Source organism: Cydia fagiglandana, chromosome 11, assembly GCF_963556715.1.
Source record: "Cydia fagiglandana chromosome 11, ilCydFagi1.1, whole genome shotgun sequence".
In the NCBI taxonomy this organism is placed as follows: Eukaryota; Metazoa; Arthropoda; class Insecta; order Lepidoptera; family Tortricidae; genus Cydia; species Cydia fagiglandana.
Genome location: NC_085942.1, coordinates 14,831,552 through 14,848,927, shown reverse-complemented (window position 1 = coordinate 14,848,927; position 17,376 = coordinate 14,831,552). Strand labels below are relative to the sequence as shown.

The 17,376-nt window shown below is 43.2% G+C and overlaps 1 protein-coding gene across 1 annotated transcript; it reads right to left on the bottom strand.

The window, feature by feature from the left end:
* Positions 1-68: 68 nt before the first annotated feature.
* On the bottom strand, positions 69-16,621 carry LOC134669101 (E3 ubiquitin-protein ligase MARCHF6). Its single transcript, XM_063526636.1, has 11 exons — positions 16,520-16,621; positions 15,326-16,417; positions 14,512-14,763; positions 13,362-13,562; positions 12,413-12,757; positions 11,014-11,142; positions 10,568-10,658; positions 5,805-5,986; positions 4,709-4,893; positions 3,749-3,938; positions 69-2,927 (listed from the first exon to the last, which is right to left on the bottom strand). The coding sequence occupies exons 2-11, from the start codon at positions 16,379-16,381 to the stop codon at positions 2,811-2,813; spliced, it is 2,748 nt and encodes a 915-aa protein (XP_063382706.1). The 5' UTR covers positions 16,382-16,417; positions 16,520-16,621; the 3' UTR covers positions 69-2,810.
* Positions 16,622-17,376: the final 755 nt, after the last annotated feature.

Here is a 17,376-nt window from a genome sequence, read left to right as displayed (position 1 = left end):
TTTTTTTTTTGCATTATGGCACGGAACCCTTCGTGCGCGAGTCCGACTCGCACTTGCCCGGTTTTTATTGCAGTGAGGATGTCCTGATTGTAAAAATCAGAGAGATTAGGAAGAGTATAATTTATAATTATCTTTGTAAAAATAAAAGAATAAGTGTAGCCCATACTTAATAATCGATTTATGATAATAAGAAAAATTAAATAAAAATAAAAAAACAGTACGAAATTTAGGTGTAACAAAAATACAAAAAGTTATGTTCCAGCATACAATGACTGGGGATCGAACCGGGAATCTTCCGTTTGCAAGCAAAAAAGCGACTGTTTGCATAACACGCCATGATAGTTCTTAGCTAAGCTGACGAACTTCTCGCTTAGGTCAATTAACTACCTGTCAAATATCAGTGTCAACAAAATTGCACTAAACATGACGGCACTCCAAATTCGAGCCGTGGTCAGCCCGGCAACGTCGGAAATGGTATGGCAACGTCGCAAATGTATCTGTACACGACATTTGTGACACACACATACGTAAAATTGATGAAAAGTTAACTATGATTTTTGCATGATTTCTGTATGAAACATTGTTTTCCTGTTAATTTCGCGCAAACGAATATTCGAAAGAAGATAAATGCGGAAATATTTGTGTACTAATAGTGTGTAGTTACTTAATGAGCTTTGATTGAATTTTGTATGAAAAGCGAACCACCTTAACAAAACATTGTTTAAAACCTCAGTGAAAATCACTAGAGCTACATAAATAGGGTTTTGAAAATTGGCTTATCAAAGGTATTAAAACCGTTAATTTTAAAATTGTACCAACAAAACAGCCAAGGTAAAGCGGTTGGGAGGTGCACTTAAATACTAATAAATACATAGACATAAAAAAATACATCATTGTTAGATACATCTCCCAACATCGAATTGTACTTAAAATATATTTAATTATAGCCTCATCAAAAATACACCAAGAAAAATATATAAATCGAATATTCACATAGGCTTACACAATGAAAGTAGTCCAAAATTCTTACTTTTGTTCATTTGGTATATTATATGTTGTAAAATAATAAGAAACTAGAACACATAAAAATATTAAATAAATAAAGCATCGTACCTAAATACATAGATGAATCCATCATCATCATCCTCGCGTTGTCCCGGCATTTTGCCACTAGTTTTTACGAAAGCGACTGCCGTCTGACCTTCCAACCTAGAGGGTAAACTAGGCCTTATTGGGATTAGCCCGGTTTCCTCACGATGTTTTCCTTCACCGAAATTTCACATAGATTAATCCATTTAAATTAATTTAAACTCATTTAATTTATTAGTATTTTTGATCAGTCTATAATTTCTTTTGTATTTTAAAACCACGCGGAAAGTCTAGTTTAAATGTTGCCACAGCATACCATGGTGCTTTTCGAGGCAGAAAGGAAACAATAATACAGGGTGTTACTGACCACCGGGCTTTAAATCCAGGGCTCGATTCTACTCGCTAAACTGAGCTACTTTTGTTATGGCACCAACCCCGTATCCCGAATTTATTTTTTACTTTTTCATATATTTTGGCTGATCAGATGTCGACGTTTTCTATGGAAAAGCCTAAAATTTTTCCCCGGTTTTAGGGTTGGTCCCATAGTAAAAGTAGCTCAGTTTAGCGAGTAAAATTAAGCCCTGGAATTAAAGCCCCATGGTCAGACACATTAGTTTATCGCATAGTACCATCGTCCACATTCTTAACTGTGGACCTTATGCCTTTTGTAATAAGGTCCAGTGTTGCTGTTTGTACGCCTTGCCTGGCCATTCGAAAAGAACTTTTATACGTGTTTATAATATATCACTCATGTCGTTCGTTCTTCATTATTCCACCCCCCATACTTCACTAATGTCCAATTCCCGAAAACCACATTCTCACTCTAATGTCTTTTAATAAAAAAAATCAAATTTAATTTCTTCCGGCTCATTTCCTAGCCCAATCACAATCAATAAAATTTATAATTTAACTCAAAACTAAGTTAGCTACAGAAAGGTACGTCGACAAACGTCATAAAGGAAATAATTATAAGTAATTTAATTTATAAAGGAAATAATTATAAGTAATTTATGAAATAGAGTGCATTAAGTAGTTAACTATTCCATTATACACGAGGACCTCTATTGAAGTAATCTTTTAATAATTGGAGGAGCAGTCTGTAATATTGTTATTGAGTATACCGTAAAATCAAAAGGAGAGAAATTGGACTGTTTTAACCCTAACACATAAGACCAAGACAAGTATGCAACGATTTCGATAGCACACGCGGGGCAAGTTCTATTTTAAACGTCAAACTTCAACGAAACATCATGAAATTATGACGTATAAATGTCGGCGGCCGATCGTAAGATCAGGCATATCGTGAAACTCCTAGGCATATCGTGAAACGTGAAAATCTTTGACTCGTTCTCTGAGTCGACGGAACGGGGCTCCTATTTCTGGGCAGTTTACCCTTGGGGCATCTGAAGCAACCTAACGAACCTATCCTACCTATATATTGGTTTAATGTGACTATCGTTAAAAACATTACACAGGAACATTACGATCTGCCGGATCTTACGATCGGCCGCCGACATAAATACCACTTGGAACTCTATCATTGTCTCACATTTTTTTTAAATTATCATTTTATCTAAAATTGGTATATTTTACGGTAATCTCAACCTATTACCCTCAAAACATATTTGATATAAACAAAACCTCTAGTCTAAACCAGGACGTCCATGGAAATTGGCCAGTCAACTCTTGCTATTCTCTCTCTGTCTCACCGCCCGTCTCGCTCAGTTGGCGGCGACGCTCTGCGGTTTGTGTCGCCGGTGGTCGTAGTTGACGAGCCGCTGCCCCACGAGGTACTTGTCGTTCTTTATGTGCTCGTATAATTTGCGGAACTGTCGAATCTGGAAGAGGTGGTTAAAATTAACTTAATATATGTGACTGTCCATGCCTAAAGGACGCAAATGGAGCATAAGGACTCTTTAGGCATGGAACGCCACAAATCTACCTATTTAATAAATCATATCAGAAACCAAAAAAGGAAGTATAGTAATATAAACAAACAATAACTATAGTTCGTTTTATTAGCATTAGAAAGAACTTCGCAGAAGTAAGCTTGTGGTTCTACATCCAGCACTTTTAGCGGTAATAATTTGAAGTAAATTATATGTATTGACCATGCTACATTAGATATTTCAATAATTATTAACAATGAAAGAGCCTGATAAAAACTGCAGGCTTGCTTCTGTGGAGTTCTTTCTAATGCTAAAACAAACGAACTATAAGTGGTTCGGTAAGTAACCAGGTTTTAGCCCTACTCGTAATAGTTCGTAATTCAATTGTTAGATATATTTGAATAAAAAAAGCAGAATTTTTCAAATGGCGCAAATATTGATCCCCAGTGACCTTGTCGCTTGCAATGGTCACTTTATGGCTTATGGCTTCAGGTAAAAATAATAATAAACATATTTGGAATGTTGGAATCCACTTTTTATAAATCTGTAGGTAGTAGTTGTTGTCAACCGGAGACTAACCCCCTTATTCATAAAACTTTACGGGCCTGATTTAGTTTTATGTCTTTCTTACTAATACAATACACGCATACATTAAGTCAAAATGACAGATAAGAACAAACGATTATTAGCTAATTGAGCTTTGTAGCTCGTTTATGAATAAGGGGGTAAGGGCCTAATGAAAGTGTCAACGAAATAATCGTAAAGAATACCTGCAGCTGCGCGAGCGCCGACAGCACAAGCAGCAGCAGCAGCGCGGGGTAGACGCGGCGCGCGAGCAGGTTGCGCTGCGCCGGCGACATGGTCAGCAGCGGCGCCACGCTGTGCGCCACCGCGTACGGCACCGCCAGCGCCAGCCCCAGCCAGCACACGATCGGCGCCGCCACCTCCGTCAGGATGAACCTGTACCACAAAATAAATAATAGTACTAGGTACAGAAAACTCACTCTTTAACCTTTTGGACGCCAATGACCGATATATCCGCACCGCAGGTCCAACGCCAAAGACCGATTAATCGGTCACAGACCACAGAGCAACATAGACCTACGTGCACATGCATAAAGTTCAATTTCAGTTTTGACACTTCGGTGACGTGGCGTCAGCGTGACAGCTTTTGTGTTTGACACGGCGTCGAAAAGGTTAACAAAACGCGTCTGTTACGATCAGGACAGGTATGGCCGCTAGGTGTTGGTGTGGATCGGATGTACTTTTAGATTCCTGTAGCAAAGCGACGAGATCGCGGAGTGAGCCACGCCTGCCTGTACACAACAACTGTTTATAATGCGAAGAACGAAGGCGAAGGCAGAAAGCGTGTAACGTAACCTAATTCCTAACACAGACTATGCAGTGAGTATGATAGTGTCATCAAAGGCACTCCAAATTTTGTCACGTCAAAATCAGTTAGGTTAAACATACTGTGCAACATATACAATACAAGGTAATTAAATGTGGCTGATTATAGAATGGCATTTGACAAAGTTGACAATGTTTTATTATTTATTAAATAGCAACTTTTGTACATAATAGGAATTACTTCGCAGGAACTTCAATCTACAACGTGAATGAGTTTCAGACGGCTGTAATTTTCACATATTATGTCAAATTTCGTAACGTTACTACATGGTGTTCCTCAGGGATCTCTACTAGGGCCACTACTATTAAAGCGTACTTACTTAAGATCCATCTCTCGTATGCCGTCCCTGTACGCCTTCTCAATAGCGCGCCGCATGGACCAGTCCGGTCCCATCATTGTCAGCGCGCACACGATCTTCGTGTACAGCACGCCGAGCGCCCAGTCTTGCCACACGAATAGCACTGGGGATTGTTCAAGTGGTACTCGGAGGGGAATCACTAGGACCTGAAATTTATTCCACTTTAATAATAAGAAAAGGTATACTATTAGAATATACTGTTTATAAAATATAAAAATAGTTTTCGTCGACTTTACGCTTATGTTCCAGTCTCCAGCAATAAAGGATTAATCGAAGGGTACCGGATGGAAAGATTGACTAAATTAAGTTAAATCATTAGCAATAAACAACTTGATAATAAGGTGCGTGCGCTTTAGCGTTTTAGCGCCAAGTGAAAAATTGTCAAAGCGCCAGCCAAGTTAAAATTTATCAGTTTTACACTTTTCGCAGCGTGCCTAGCGTAGCTGTGTAGGTAGCATATAGTAGAGTAGACACTGACCAGCTCGAGCAGCAGGCCGAACAGCAGCGGCACCAGGCCGAGCAGTGCGAGCGCGGCGGCGCCGGCGCGCGCGGCGATGCGCGCCCACGTGGCGGCGCGCGCCAGCAGCGCCCGCCGCCCGCCGCGCGCCCAGCCCGCCAGCAGCGTGCCTAGCGTAGCTGTGTAGGTAGCATATAGTAGAGTAGACACTGACCAGCTCGAGCAGCAGGCCGAACAGCAGCGGCACCAGGCCGAGCAGTGCGAGCGCGGCGGCGCCGGCGCGCGCGGCGATGCGCGCCCACGTGGCGGCGCGCGCCAGCAGCGCCCGCCGCCCGCCGCGCGCCCAGCCCGCCAGCAGCGTGCCTAGCGTAGCTGTGTAGGTAGCATATAGTAGAGTAGACACTGACCAGCTCGAGCAGCAGGCCGAACAGCAGCGGCACCAGGCCGAGCAGTGCGAGCGCGGCGGCGCCGGCGCGCGCGGCGATGCGCGCCCACGTGGCGGCGCGCGCCAGCAGCGCCCGCCGCCCGCCGCGCGCCCAGCCCGCCAGCAGCGTGCCTAGCGTAGCTGTGTAGGTAGCATATAGTAGAGTAGACACTGACCAGCTCGAGCAGCAGGCCGAACAGCAGCGGCACCAGGCCGAGCAGTGCGAGCGCGGCGGCGCCGGCGCGCGCGGCGATGCGCGCCCACGTGGCGGCGCGCGCCAGCAGCGCCCGCCGCCCGCCGCGCGCCCAGCCCGCCAGCAGCGTGCCGCCGCGGCCCAGCGCCCAGCACACGTACATGCCTAGGGGGAAACGCACGATCCGATTTTGTAAAACGGGGCTTAAAGGCCCGTCTCCAACACGCGCGACGGCCGCGCGAGCATATGTTTGACCGCGGCAATCCAGTATTTTGGCTCGCGAACCAATTTTGGCACCATCTTGAACTATAGCGCGGCCGCCGCGCGCGGCAGGCGATCCGACGATCGACCACATTATATTACAAAAATTAATTATGCGGCCGCGCGTGCCAACCGAAATATTTACACACCCGTCCCAACTGCGCGCGAACATTCCTTTGCCGCGCGTCGAAACACCGACAATGAATGGTTCGTCGCGCGGCGCGTTCGAGAGAGCCAATGATCGAGTTGGCTCGCGAGCCAGCCCGGTATCCATTGCGCGCGACTGCCGCGCGAGCCAATGTTCGATAACTTGGAGCCGGGGCTTAAGAATACGCGGTTGTAATTATTATTATTATTTATTTTTTAGTTTGTTTTTCTCTCCTAGGTGGAGGTGATTTTACTTCCATAACCGCGGGCTTTTGGCCAAACGAGAATGGATTTTTTTTTTTATTACTGCTCTAAAGATAGGAATTTACGTACTAATCTACAAGTGTTCATGATAACTGCTTTTTGTAGAAGTATGTATGTGAGTGGGTGTGCTTCAAGAGTTTTTAGGCTAGTGTGCAGAGTGCGGGGAATTACACCTGTGGACGAAATTACAATCGGGACAGTTTTAACTGTGCTTACTCTCCATTGGTTTTTGATTTCTATGGTCAGATCGGTATATTTGCTAATTTTCTCGGTATGAGTGGATACAAGGTTGTGAGTATTGGGTACGGCTATGTCAATAAGATATACAGTTTTTGCAGCTTTGTCGTGTAGTGTAATGTCCGGTCTATTGTAATGAACTGTTTTGTCGGTTATAATAGTTCTGTCCCAGTACAGTTTGTATTCAGTCGATTCTAATACTGTTTGCGGAGTATATTTGTAATAAGGTGTCCTGTTCTTTATGAGTTGGTACTTAACTGCGAGATATTGATGAATGATAGCTGCTACTTGGTCGTGTCGGTGTTTGTAGTCGGTTTGTGTGATGGAACGGCATGCTCCGGTTATGTGCTGGATGGTCTCTGAGGCGGCGTGGCAGCGTCGGCATGAATCTGTAGATAGGTTTTGGTCACGGATAATGTGTTTTCTATAGTTCCTGGTATCTATGATTTGGTCCTGAATGGCTATCATAAACCCTTCAGTCTCGGGAAATAGCTCACCTTTTTTAAGCCACATGTTAGACGCCAGCTTGTCGTGGTTAGGATTTATAAGATCAAGTCGATGCCTACCGTGAAGTAATTTTTGTATCCATGCTTGAAGGTATTGCTGCGGCTCGGCTATTTCTTCATTTTTTTGCTTTGTGTAGTCATTCAGGTTCAGTGGGGTAAATTTGTGATCTATTTTAACGATTGTCTGGTGTAGTTGAGAACGAGGGGACTGGTCGTGGAAAAAATTTCTAAGGGAACTTACCTGCTTATTGTGAAGGTTCTTAATATCTATCAAACCCCTTCCGCCTTCCGCTTTTGGTAGAATCAATCTCTGGATACAGCTTCGTGGATGATGTTTACGGTACTTGGTCATTAATGTATTAATAGTTCTTTGAAGGTTGCTGAGATCTGTCTGTGACCACTGTATTATACCAAACGAATAAGTGAGTATTGGAATTGCATATGCGTTTATTGCCTTGATAGTGTTGCGCGAGTTGAGATGGGTATTAAGAATTTTGTGAAGCCTGTCTGAAAATTTCTGTCTGAGTGTTGATTTAATTACCTTATGATGGATTTGTTTTGACTGTTGATAACCAAGATACTTGTAACCATCTTCTTCGTGAACGGGATCTATTCGTTCTCCACTGTTAAGCGTATAACTGTTGTGCTCGATTTTACCGGCTCTAATCGACTGGATTTTGCATTTGTCGATGCCAAATTCCATGCATATACTAGATGAAAAAGTCTGTGTTATGTCTGCGAGATTATGAATGTCTGTCAAATTATTACTGTAGAGCTTGATATCGTCCATGTACATTAAATGCGACAATATATGTGAGGTATTGTTATATTTTACTTCAAATCCAGTCATACTGTTATTAAGTAAATTTGAGAGCGGATTAAGTGCGAGACAAAACCATAGTGGGCTAAGAGCGTCTCCCTGAAAGATACCTCTGCGAATATTAATTGGTTCCGTTACAATATGGTTGGTAGCATTGGAGATTTTGAGAACCGTTGACCAGTGCAACATTGTAGCTTTTAGGAAACTGATGATTGTGTGATGTATTTTATAATGTTTTAGAATATAGATAAGCCAGGTATGCGGGACTGAGTCGAATGCCTTTTTATAATCGATGTACATGGTATAAATGTCCTTTTTCTTTTTAAGTGCATATTTGGAAATAACAGCGTCTATGGTAAGTTGTTCTTTGCAGCCCTGACTATTCGGTCGACATCCTTTCTGCTGCTCCGCTAATATGTTATGTGTATTTATGTGCCTGTATATAAGCTTACTTAGACAAGAAGTCATAATTTTATAGATATTCTGTAAACAGGTTATGGGTCTATATTTAGCAGGGTTTTTTCTGTCGGTGATATCTTTGACTAACATATGTGTTGTGCCTTGAGTAATATAATGCGGTAAGGTTTCCGGTGAGTGAATGAATTCGTTAATGTGCTTAAGTAATATCGGGTGGAAATATGTAAACTTTTTTAGCCAGTAGTTGTGAATATTGTCGGAGCCAGTGGCTTTCCAGTTATGAGTTTTATTTATGACTGATTGTAGGAGATCGAGGCTGATGTGTTCAAAGGTCATGTCAGGGACGTGATTCAGCAGTTCTTTGTCAGCCTCAATCCATTCAGCACTTTGGTGCTCTACTGGTCTGGACCATATGTCAGACCAAAACCGATGCAGGTGTTCCGCAGTTGGGAGTTCAGAGTCTTCGGTGGAGTTTTGTCCCGGCTCGCTTGTACGATTGTAAGAATTCTGTAAAGTCCTGTAAAATACCTTTTCATTATTCGCAAACTGTTTGTTCTGAGTTTTCCGGAGAGTAGTAAGTTTATATCTTCGTAGTCTGCTAGTGAGTGCGCTAAGTTTTTGTTTTAGGGTGTCAAGAAAATGGGTAAGCTGTGTATTTTCATCTTCGTGTCGGGAGTGAATCTTATACTGTCTTTTGATTAAGTTTATATGTCTCGTGAGTCTCGGGCTATTGTTACCATTAATGAATTCTGTAAGTCTACCTATTTTAGCTCTTAGATCTGTAATTCTGTCTTGTAGTCTTTTCTGCCAGTTTGGGGGTTGGTTATTGTATTGGGGAAAGTATGGTGAGTCCCTAATCTTAGATCCGTTTTGGGTGGCTGCTGCAACGGCAGCGCAATAAAGAGTTGTTTGGGTGTTTTCAAAGTTCGAGTCTTGGGGTAAATATTTTGGGAGTATTATATTGTTTATGTAATGAACAATAGCTGCAAGCTTTTTAGACGGTTTCTGTTTAGGTATGATAGGTCTGCTGGTGGGTTCAGAGCTGTTAAATCGTTCCTTAGCGGCTAAGAAATTTGTTTCAATCTCCTTTTGTATTGTTGAAGGGAGATAATCAGTTAGTGTTTCGTTTTCAAATGTATTTACAGTATTAGCATGGGTATCAGGGCTATTAATAAAATCGTTGTTATCAGTAGCAGGTACTTCGTCGTATGAGTCAGTCTGTTGGGTTTCGGTCATATCTCTAGTGTGGAATAAGTTGTCATCTAAGTTTAGTTCACGCGAAACTTCATCTCTAATTTCCTGAAGTCGATGTTCAGTCACATACTTATTACTAATTATAACTCGTCGCTGATCGGCTATTCTCTGTTCAGATACATGAGATATTTGGGGGTGTTTAGCAATAACTATTTGATGTAATGGTTTCCTATATGCAGTAGTGTTGGTCTCTAAACGTGTTATTCTGTAATACTCTTTTATTATTGATTCGTTGATCTCGTTTGTCCAGCTCATACGTTGATTATTGTTTTGTGGTACGATTTGTGATGATGATGGATGGGAGGGTGGTGTTTCTTTCAAGTCATTTTCTGCTAGTTTTCTAATTTCTGCAATATCTGATTCGGACAGGAGTTTATTTCCTATTATAGCCCTTCGCTGGTCTCCTAATCGTTGTCTACTTACATCAAATGTTGGGAATTGTTTGCTGAATTCTTCATGTAACTGCGGTAGGTATTTTCTAGTTTCGGTTTCTAGTGAAGTGATTCTAAAGTATGCGCGCAATATTATTGTGTAAGCAGGCAGGCAGTTGTGACAACTGATATTGCCTGTATCCAGTAATCATTAATAGTTATCGTTGACAAGTAGATGTATTGATGTATTTCTTAAATTTAAAAATCTTTTCGTTCAGAACTCGGAATTGAGTCATAGTCTTCTGTAGTTTAAAATTTAGCACTCCCCACGTAACCCACATATCACAATTCATCCATGACTGCTGCACATTTAGGCTTGTAATTAAGGAGGTTCTTTTGAATAAGGGTATCAGTATGAAGTACAATCTAGGTAGCAGGTACTATAATGTTAATATAAAAAGGGACTTACCACATGCAGCAGTATAAAGTTCGTGTACACCTTCTGACGCTTTAGGCAGCCATAGCGCCATAACTTTTCTGCCTATCGCCACTGGAATCACCTACAAAACAATTACAAATAATTTACAACATCTTTAACCAATCTTTTAACCGACTTCAAAATAAGTATCAAAAAGCGTTCTTAACTCGTAAGGAATTTTAAATACCTTATTGTTTCCTGGTTTATTGAAGGTGGCTGGGCGCGAAGCTAAAAAGCTGTAGAGTATTAATACGCGGCGGAGTTCATAATCATGTCTACGCTGAGGTTTTTTCGCGTCCTTAAGAAAGAGCACTAACAAGCACCAATGACCGAGACGAGTAGACCGGCTAGTCATAGCGGGAACCATGCTACGCGGACGTACAGTTCGTATCCGGCGCATTAGGGACTACGACTGAGGTGTGGAGAGACGGCCTTACCAGTGTGAGAGCGCTAGCCAGCACCAAGGACAAAGACACCAAGACGAGCAAAGCGGCCAGCCGTAGCGGGAACCACGCCACGCGGACATATGGTTCGTAGCCGGCCGGGCCGTCGCGGCGCATTAAGGCCTGTGGAAGAACACAATATTGTAGGGTACGAGAACTATATTTTTGACAGACACCAAAAGCGAATAGATATCCAGTCGGACTATTTTTTCATAAAGTCCAAGTTGCGAGATTGTATTGAAGATAAGGAAAACCGTTGGGACCTAATCTGTACCTAGGAACACTTAGCGTGGGAACAACCTCTAACAAAACGAGATTTGTATGAGAGATCTTGAAGGCGTGTCCAGACGAGTCAATTTTAGTCCGATCGAATCAGTCCGTGCAGCATATTACCGATAAAATGGAGTGCGGACGCAAGAATACCAAGTTTTCTACACGTCGACTGTAATTCTTAAATTAAGAATTCGTATACCAAACTGCTTTGGGTACTTTTAATGTATGTTCCCAACTCAACTATAATATTCATTTCGATACAGTTTAGTCAACTATAATGAAATTGACCAATCACAGCTCGCCGCGGTCAAGAGGACGAAACAAAACTACGAGCTATGCTCAAATTAATTATTTATTTTAGGTTGTATTGTAGGAACTGCTTCATAAGTCAGAAACGCACATGTCACACCCTTAATATAGGAACATCCATAGGCTACGAAAACCACTTAGCGTTACTTGTTAGTCTCCATAGGCTACGGTGGCTAAAATCGAGAAAAAACTGTTTTAAAATTTAGGAGCAAGTACCAGGGCCTCATGAGTTACGAGAAGGTGTCGTTGACCAACCCGCCGTGGGGCGCGGGGCGCGGCGGCCGGGTCGTCGCGTACAAGTATGAAGGTATCACGGCTGCTCGCGTATCTTAGCTGTATACTTTTGGTTTGGTTTGTTTGTATGATTCTACTAGTCTTTTAAAGTATTATTTTTGTTGACTTTTGAAAAAAGGGGGCCGCTACGTACTCTATTGTGTATTTAAGTACCTTTTGAATACATGAGACTAGTTTTTATGTTGCTGGTTTCGTCGATCTAGGAACTCATAACAAAAACGGCCGTTTTAACTTTGGACGCATAGATTGACGAATCCAGCAACATAAAAACTAGTCTGATGTATTCAAAAGGTACTTAAATACACAATGGAGTACGAAGCGGCCCCCTTTTTTCAATATCTTTCGTTAAATTTAAATAATCATGGTGCGCGGCGCCGAGCTGGTGCGGCGGGTGCGGCTGCGGCGCGGCGGGGTCGGGCTCGCCGCGCGCCTCGCCCAGCAGGTACGAGCGCAGCCCCAGCGCGCCCGCCGCCAGCCCGCACCACAAGCGCACCACGTACTGCAGACAGAGACTGACCTGGTGCGCGGCGCCGAGCTGGTGCGGCGGGTGCGGCTGCGGCGCGGCGGGGTCGGGCTCGCCGCGCGCCTCGCCCAACAGGTACGAGCGCAGCCCCAGCGCGCCCGCCGCCAGCCCGCACCACAAGCGCACCACGTACTGCAGACAGAGACTGACCTGGTGCGCGGCGCCGAGCTGGTGCGGCGGGTGCGGCTGCGGCGCGGCGGGGTCGGGCTCGCCGCGCGCCTCGCCCAGCAGGTACGAGCGCAGCCCCAGCGCGCCCGCCGCCAGTCCGCACCACAAGCGCACCACGTACTTCAGCCAGGTGCGAGTGTGCGACTGCTCGAGCAAAGCGGGAAGGATCACCTGCAACAATAGTACATTACTATAGAGGCCGGGAAGTAAGGCGATGCCGGCCGAATAGAATAGGCGGCCGAGCGTAGTGAGACCGGATAGTTATGAGGCCGACAACCCCTTTTCACGCCGAGATTTGTATATGCTTTTCTTAAACTTGAAATGAAATAATAATAAAAATGTATTGTATGTTTGAGAAAAATACTATTACTGAAACCAATATGAGGTGCCACTAAAGAAGCCGATTACCGATACACATGTTGCGACTGTGGAGTACAGGAACCGTCAACTTCACAACACGACTTCTTGCGGATGCAGATTTTGAAAATAATGCGCACGATTCGCGGTTGCAGATGCGAATATTTGCAATATCCCTTTGTACTTGCAGTAAGAGTGTATCCCACTTGCAGTAAGAGTGTATCTCACTTGCGGTAAGAGTGTATCTCACTTGCAGTAAGAGTGTATCCCACTTGCAGTAAGAGTGTATCCCACTTGCAGTAAGAGTGTATCTCACTTGCGGTAAGAGTGTATCTCACTTGCAGTAAGAGTGTATCCCACTTGCAGTAAGAGTGTATCCCACTTGCAGTAAGAGTGATTAATTATTAGTGTATCTCACTTGCAACAGCAGCAGCTCCAGGCTGAGCTCGTTGACGGGCGCCTCCGCGTGCACGGCCACGGCGTAGGGCAGGAAGCCGGGCAGCGCGTGCTTGATCACGCGGATGGGCAGCCACAGCATGAACAGCACGGCCGTGCCGAAGATCATGGCCGACGCGACCAGACGGTGGATGTGGCTCCATACTGATAGGTGGATCATTTCCTGGCAAAAAAGGAATGGTAAATATGCCACGTAATAAGCGTTTCTTTTAATTTTTGGCATTTTTATATGACCTTTTTTGCCACTTTTGTGTTATTTCTACTCAGAATCACGAGCTCTTTCGATCCTAATGGGATAATAAATGTCCCAGAGTTTTTTTTCCTATTGTGTCACTATTTCCCCATATACGTGGTATGACGGTAACAAAAAGGAAAGTTTGAAAAATGTAAGGAAATTCTAGGACACTTTTTTCTCCTATAAAGATGAAAAGGGCTCGCGATCCTGACTAGAAATAACACAAAAGCGGCAAAAAAGGTCACAGTATATAAAAATGGCAAAATACAAAAGAAATGCTCAGGTAGGTCCACGACATGATCATTCTTATCGTGAAATGATGTCGCAGGGGTTTTAAACGGTTATCACACTGAAGTTATTTCTGGATTTGGTGCCAGTGAGATAGGACGGCCTCATATGGCGCCTCTGAGGACTATGCAAATAATAATAACGCCATTAAATTATAATGACATATTTTTTATAAACGTAAAAGCGAATAACGTCACTAGCAGTCAAAATAGGGTAATATTTCTTTTGAACTCATAACTCTTGGATTCCCAGGGGTCTAAATTTTCTAGCTAAAAAACGACCTTGACGTATTAATTTAAAATTGAACTTTCGGACTTGTCATTTTGGACGCATTACCGGTTCGTCTTGAAGGGTTATTCCCACTAGTAACCACCAAGTTGTTGGTAACTACTGGGATTTTTTTTCCTACTACTGAGAATTATTAGTTACCACCAAACCGAGTTAGGGCTAACTACTGGGAATTATTTATCCCAGTAGTTACCAGTGGTAACAACTTGGTAGTATCTAGTGGGAATAAACCATCTTGAAGACTCAGTGATTTCCGAAATTTAACGGAAAACAAAAACAGAAAAGAAAGTAAAACACAAACCTGCACTGGACTGAAATCAGGATCATTCAAGTTCTTCAAAAACCAAAGCACACCAGGCCTCAGTACTTCTCTTAGTAGCAGTATGAACGAAGCAAAGTAGTAAACATAGACCATGCCGACAAGCCAGTGGATGAACATGAGGGTCCAGGGGGCGGCTTGGAGGCTGGCTTCGCGATCCTTGAGGGTGGCGTCAAACATGGAGAGGGAACAGAGGTCCAGCCACCAGCCGCATACTAGCGGGATCACTCCGATCTACAAAAGGGAAAATAAGGTAACATAAGCTCCCTTATTATTTATTGACATTATTATTGATGCTAATTATTATGGTCTCAATTACACAAGGGAAATCAAAACACACTGATAACAACCACGATCTCAGGTTAACAACCACGATCTCAGGTTAACAACCTACATAATATATATGTACATTGATATAACTGAAATAATAGTAAATGGTCTTGAATTGTGTCTACAATGTTACACTCTCACTCAATCCTTTACACCTATCTAATCCTACCAACAGTTTGGCTGTTTCTGTTAAGCCTAGAATAATAGTTGTCTAGCAGAGAATGCCATAAGATGTTAAGTCCAATTTGGACTTAATTATTATGCATGTTTCAATTAATTTAGCATCAAACACAAGTTTCATATCAGATTGTAGTTTAAATTACATTTGGTTACACAGTTAGTAATAGGAATTATTGTTTCATAATGTAATAAATTACTGTAATTAGTAATTGCACAAATTAGAAATTACTTAAAACAAAAATATGACATCTGCAATTGATAATAATTGTTAGAATAAATCCCTTACCTCCACAACTGACAGCAAAGCCACTTTCACTACCACGTAGCAGAATCCCAGCGCCTTCTTCGCACTGCGGAGGCGGAGCAGCGACGCTGCCCCATGCAGCACGGCCAAGATGGCTCCGACCAGCACATAGCCTGCTAGTGCTGTCAGCGGCCCCGAGAATGGCCCATCTGCGTTAAACCCAGCCATTGCTGCCCCCAATCTCCCTATATGATAGGGGCAGAATGCAAACACCACTATAAACAATGTATTTAGTGACACCACCCAGAATACATGCTCCAAGAAAACCATAGAGCCATCTAAGCCCAGTAGACGCGCCCATGTCAACTCTTCCGCTGCTGCTCTATCCCATTCCATAGGGTTCCAATTTGCTTCATCCCCAACTATTAAATCCCCTTCTGCAGCTTCTGGGGCCTCCTCCCTAGCTCCCCCGTCATCCCCTGCTCCATCATTCACCCTGTCATTGTTATTATCAGGTAACGGAGCATCTTCAGCAGCAGGAGGTGGAATATTCTCCCGTTCCATCCAATCAGGGCCTCCTCCATGCATTATCTGTTCTCGTAGCCATACCAGGCCAATAAATGAGAATAAAGTACATGTCACAACAAAACAGCCTGAGAAAACATCCTTAGCCAGGTTCTCAGCTGATACTATGTCAAATGGTAAAGAGATTACAGGGTCCAGGGAGCCCAGGAACAAGCTGCGGTAGGTCCTACAGGCCGTGAGTGGCACTATGCCGAGCCAGGCGAGCGCTACTAATGTATAGTGGAGCCAGTCCTTCACAGCTGACGCGACTGACGTCACGAGCCCGCCTACCACGTCCCGGATCGGCAGTCGGCCCGGCATGTCCGGCGAGTAAATCGGCATAAAGGAAAACCGGTGTCCGCACAACTCGCAGATCTCGTTTCGCGAGTATCGCATCCATTGAACGAGACATTCCTGATGTATCCATTTTATAGACCCGGTACAGATGCACGGGTGGAACAATGGCCGGTCCGACGTCGCCTCGGAGCGACAGAATCGGCAGAAGTCCGCTCCGGACGCGTCCGAGTCCATCATTATCCTCAATCCAGTTTGACTACTCGGTTACAAGACCTGCGAAAGTTGACATGACACCAAAATTATTCGCGCAAATCGCATAATATAAACTTATACGTGGCCTGGAAATTTAGCACACTAAACAAAAACACTGCATACCTATACGATAAAATTGATAAGCATGAAATAAAACGGGTTTATTTAATTAAAAAATTGGCAAATTCCTCTTTGTTTGTTAAACCACACACACATGAAATAGGGTAGCCATAAATTTATATAAAATTCTACCAAAAACAAAAATATTCTACCAAATTAGTACGAATAGGGTAGGGTGGGTCAAGCAGATCTTGTCAGTAGAAAAAAGCGGCAAATTCGAAAAATTCTCATAGAAAATTTGAATTTCGCGCCTTTTTCTAGTGACAAGATCTGTTTGACCATGTATATTCTATGTGCAGTAGCTTAATCTTAATTATAGTTGGACAAGCAGATCTTGTCAGTAGAAAAAGGCGGCAAATTGAAAAATGTAGGCGCGAAGGAATACCGTCTCATAAAAAATATGAATTTCATTGGTGAAATTTTAATTTTATCAAGTGTGAGTGTCAATCGACACCATGACTAAAATTAGCGTAGTTAAATCGCACGAAATAAACGCTTATTTGTGCTTTAGAGTCTGTTCGGAAGGAATATATTGTCATGAAATGTGTTGGGCCCCATACATTCCACGACTCTTCTCTTTCCGCACCTCGGAGTAATTAACAATGGAGCCGCCATTAACAGGCGTTCCCCTCTGTCGAAAATAGGCGGCCAATGGTCAACCACATGTCAACCATATGTATGGACTGACGTTTATCTGACATGACGTACCTATACATTTGATGTGCCCCTCCCCCGCAAAAAACGGCAGACTATTTTGTACCGAAAATTTTAGACATGGCGTCTCCGTTGGTTATATCCTCTAAGTTCCGCACAGACTCTATCAAAGAAATTCCGTAACGTCTTACTCTTATCCCTTCGGG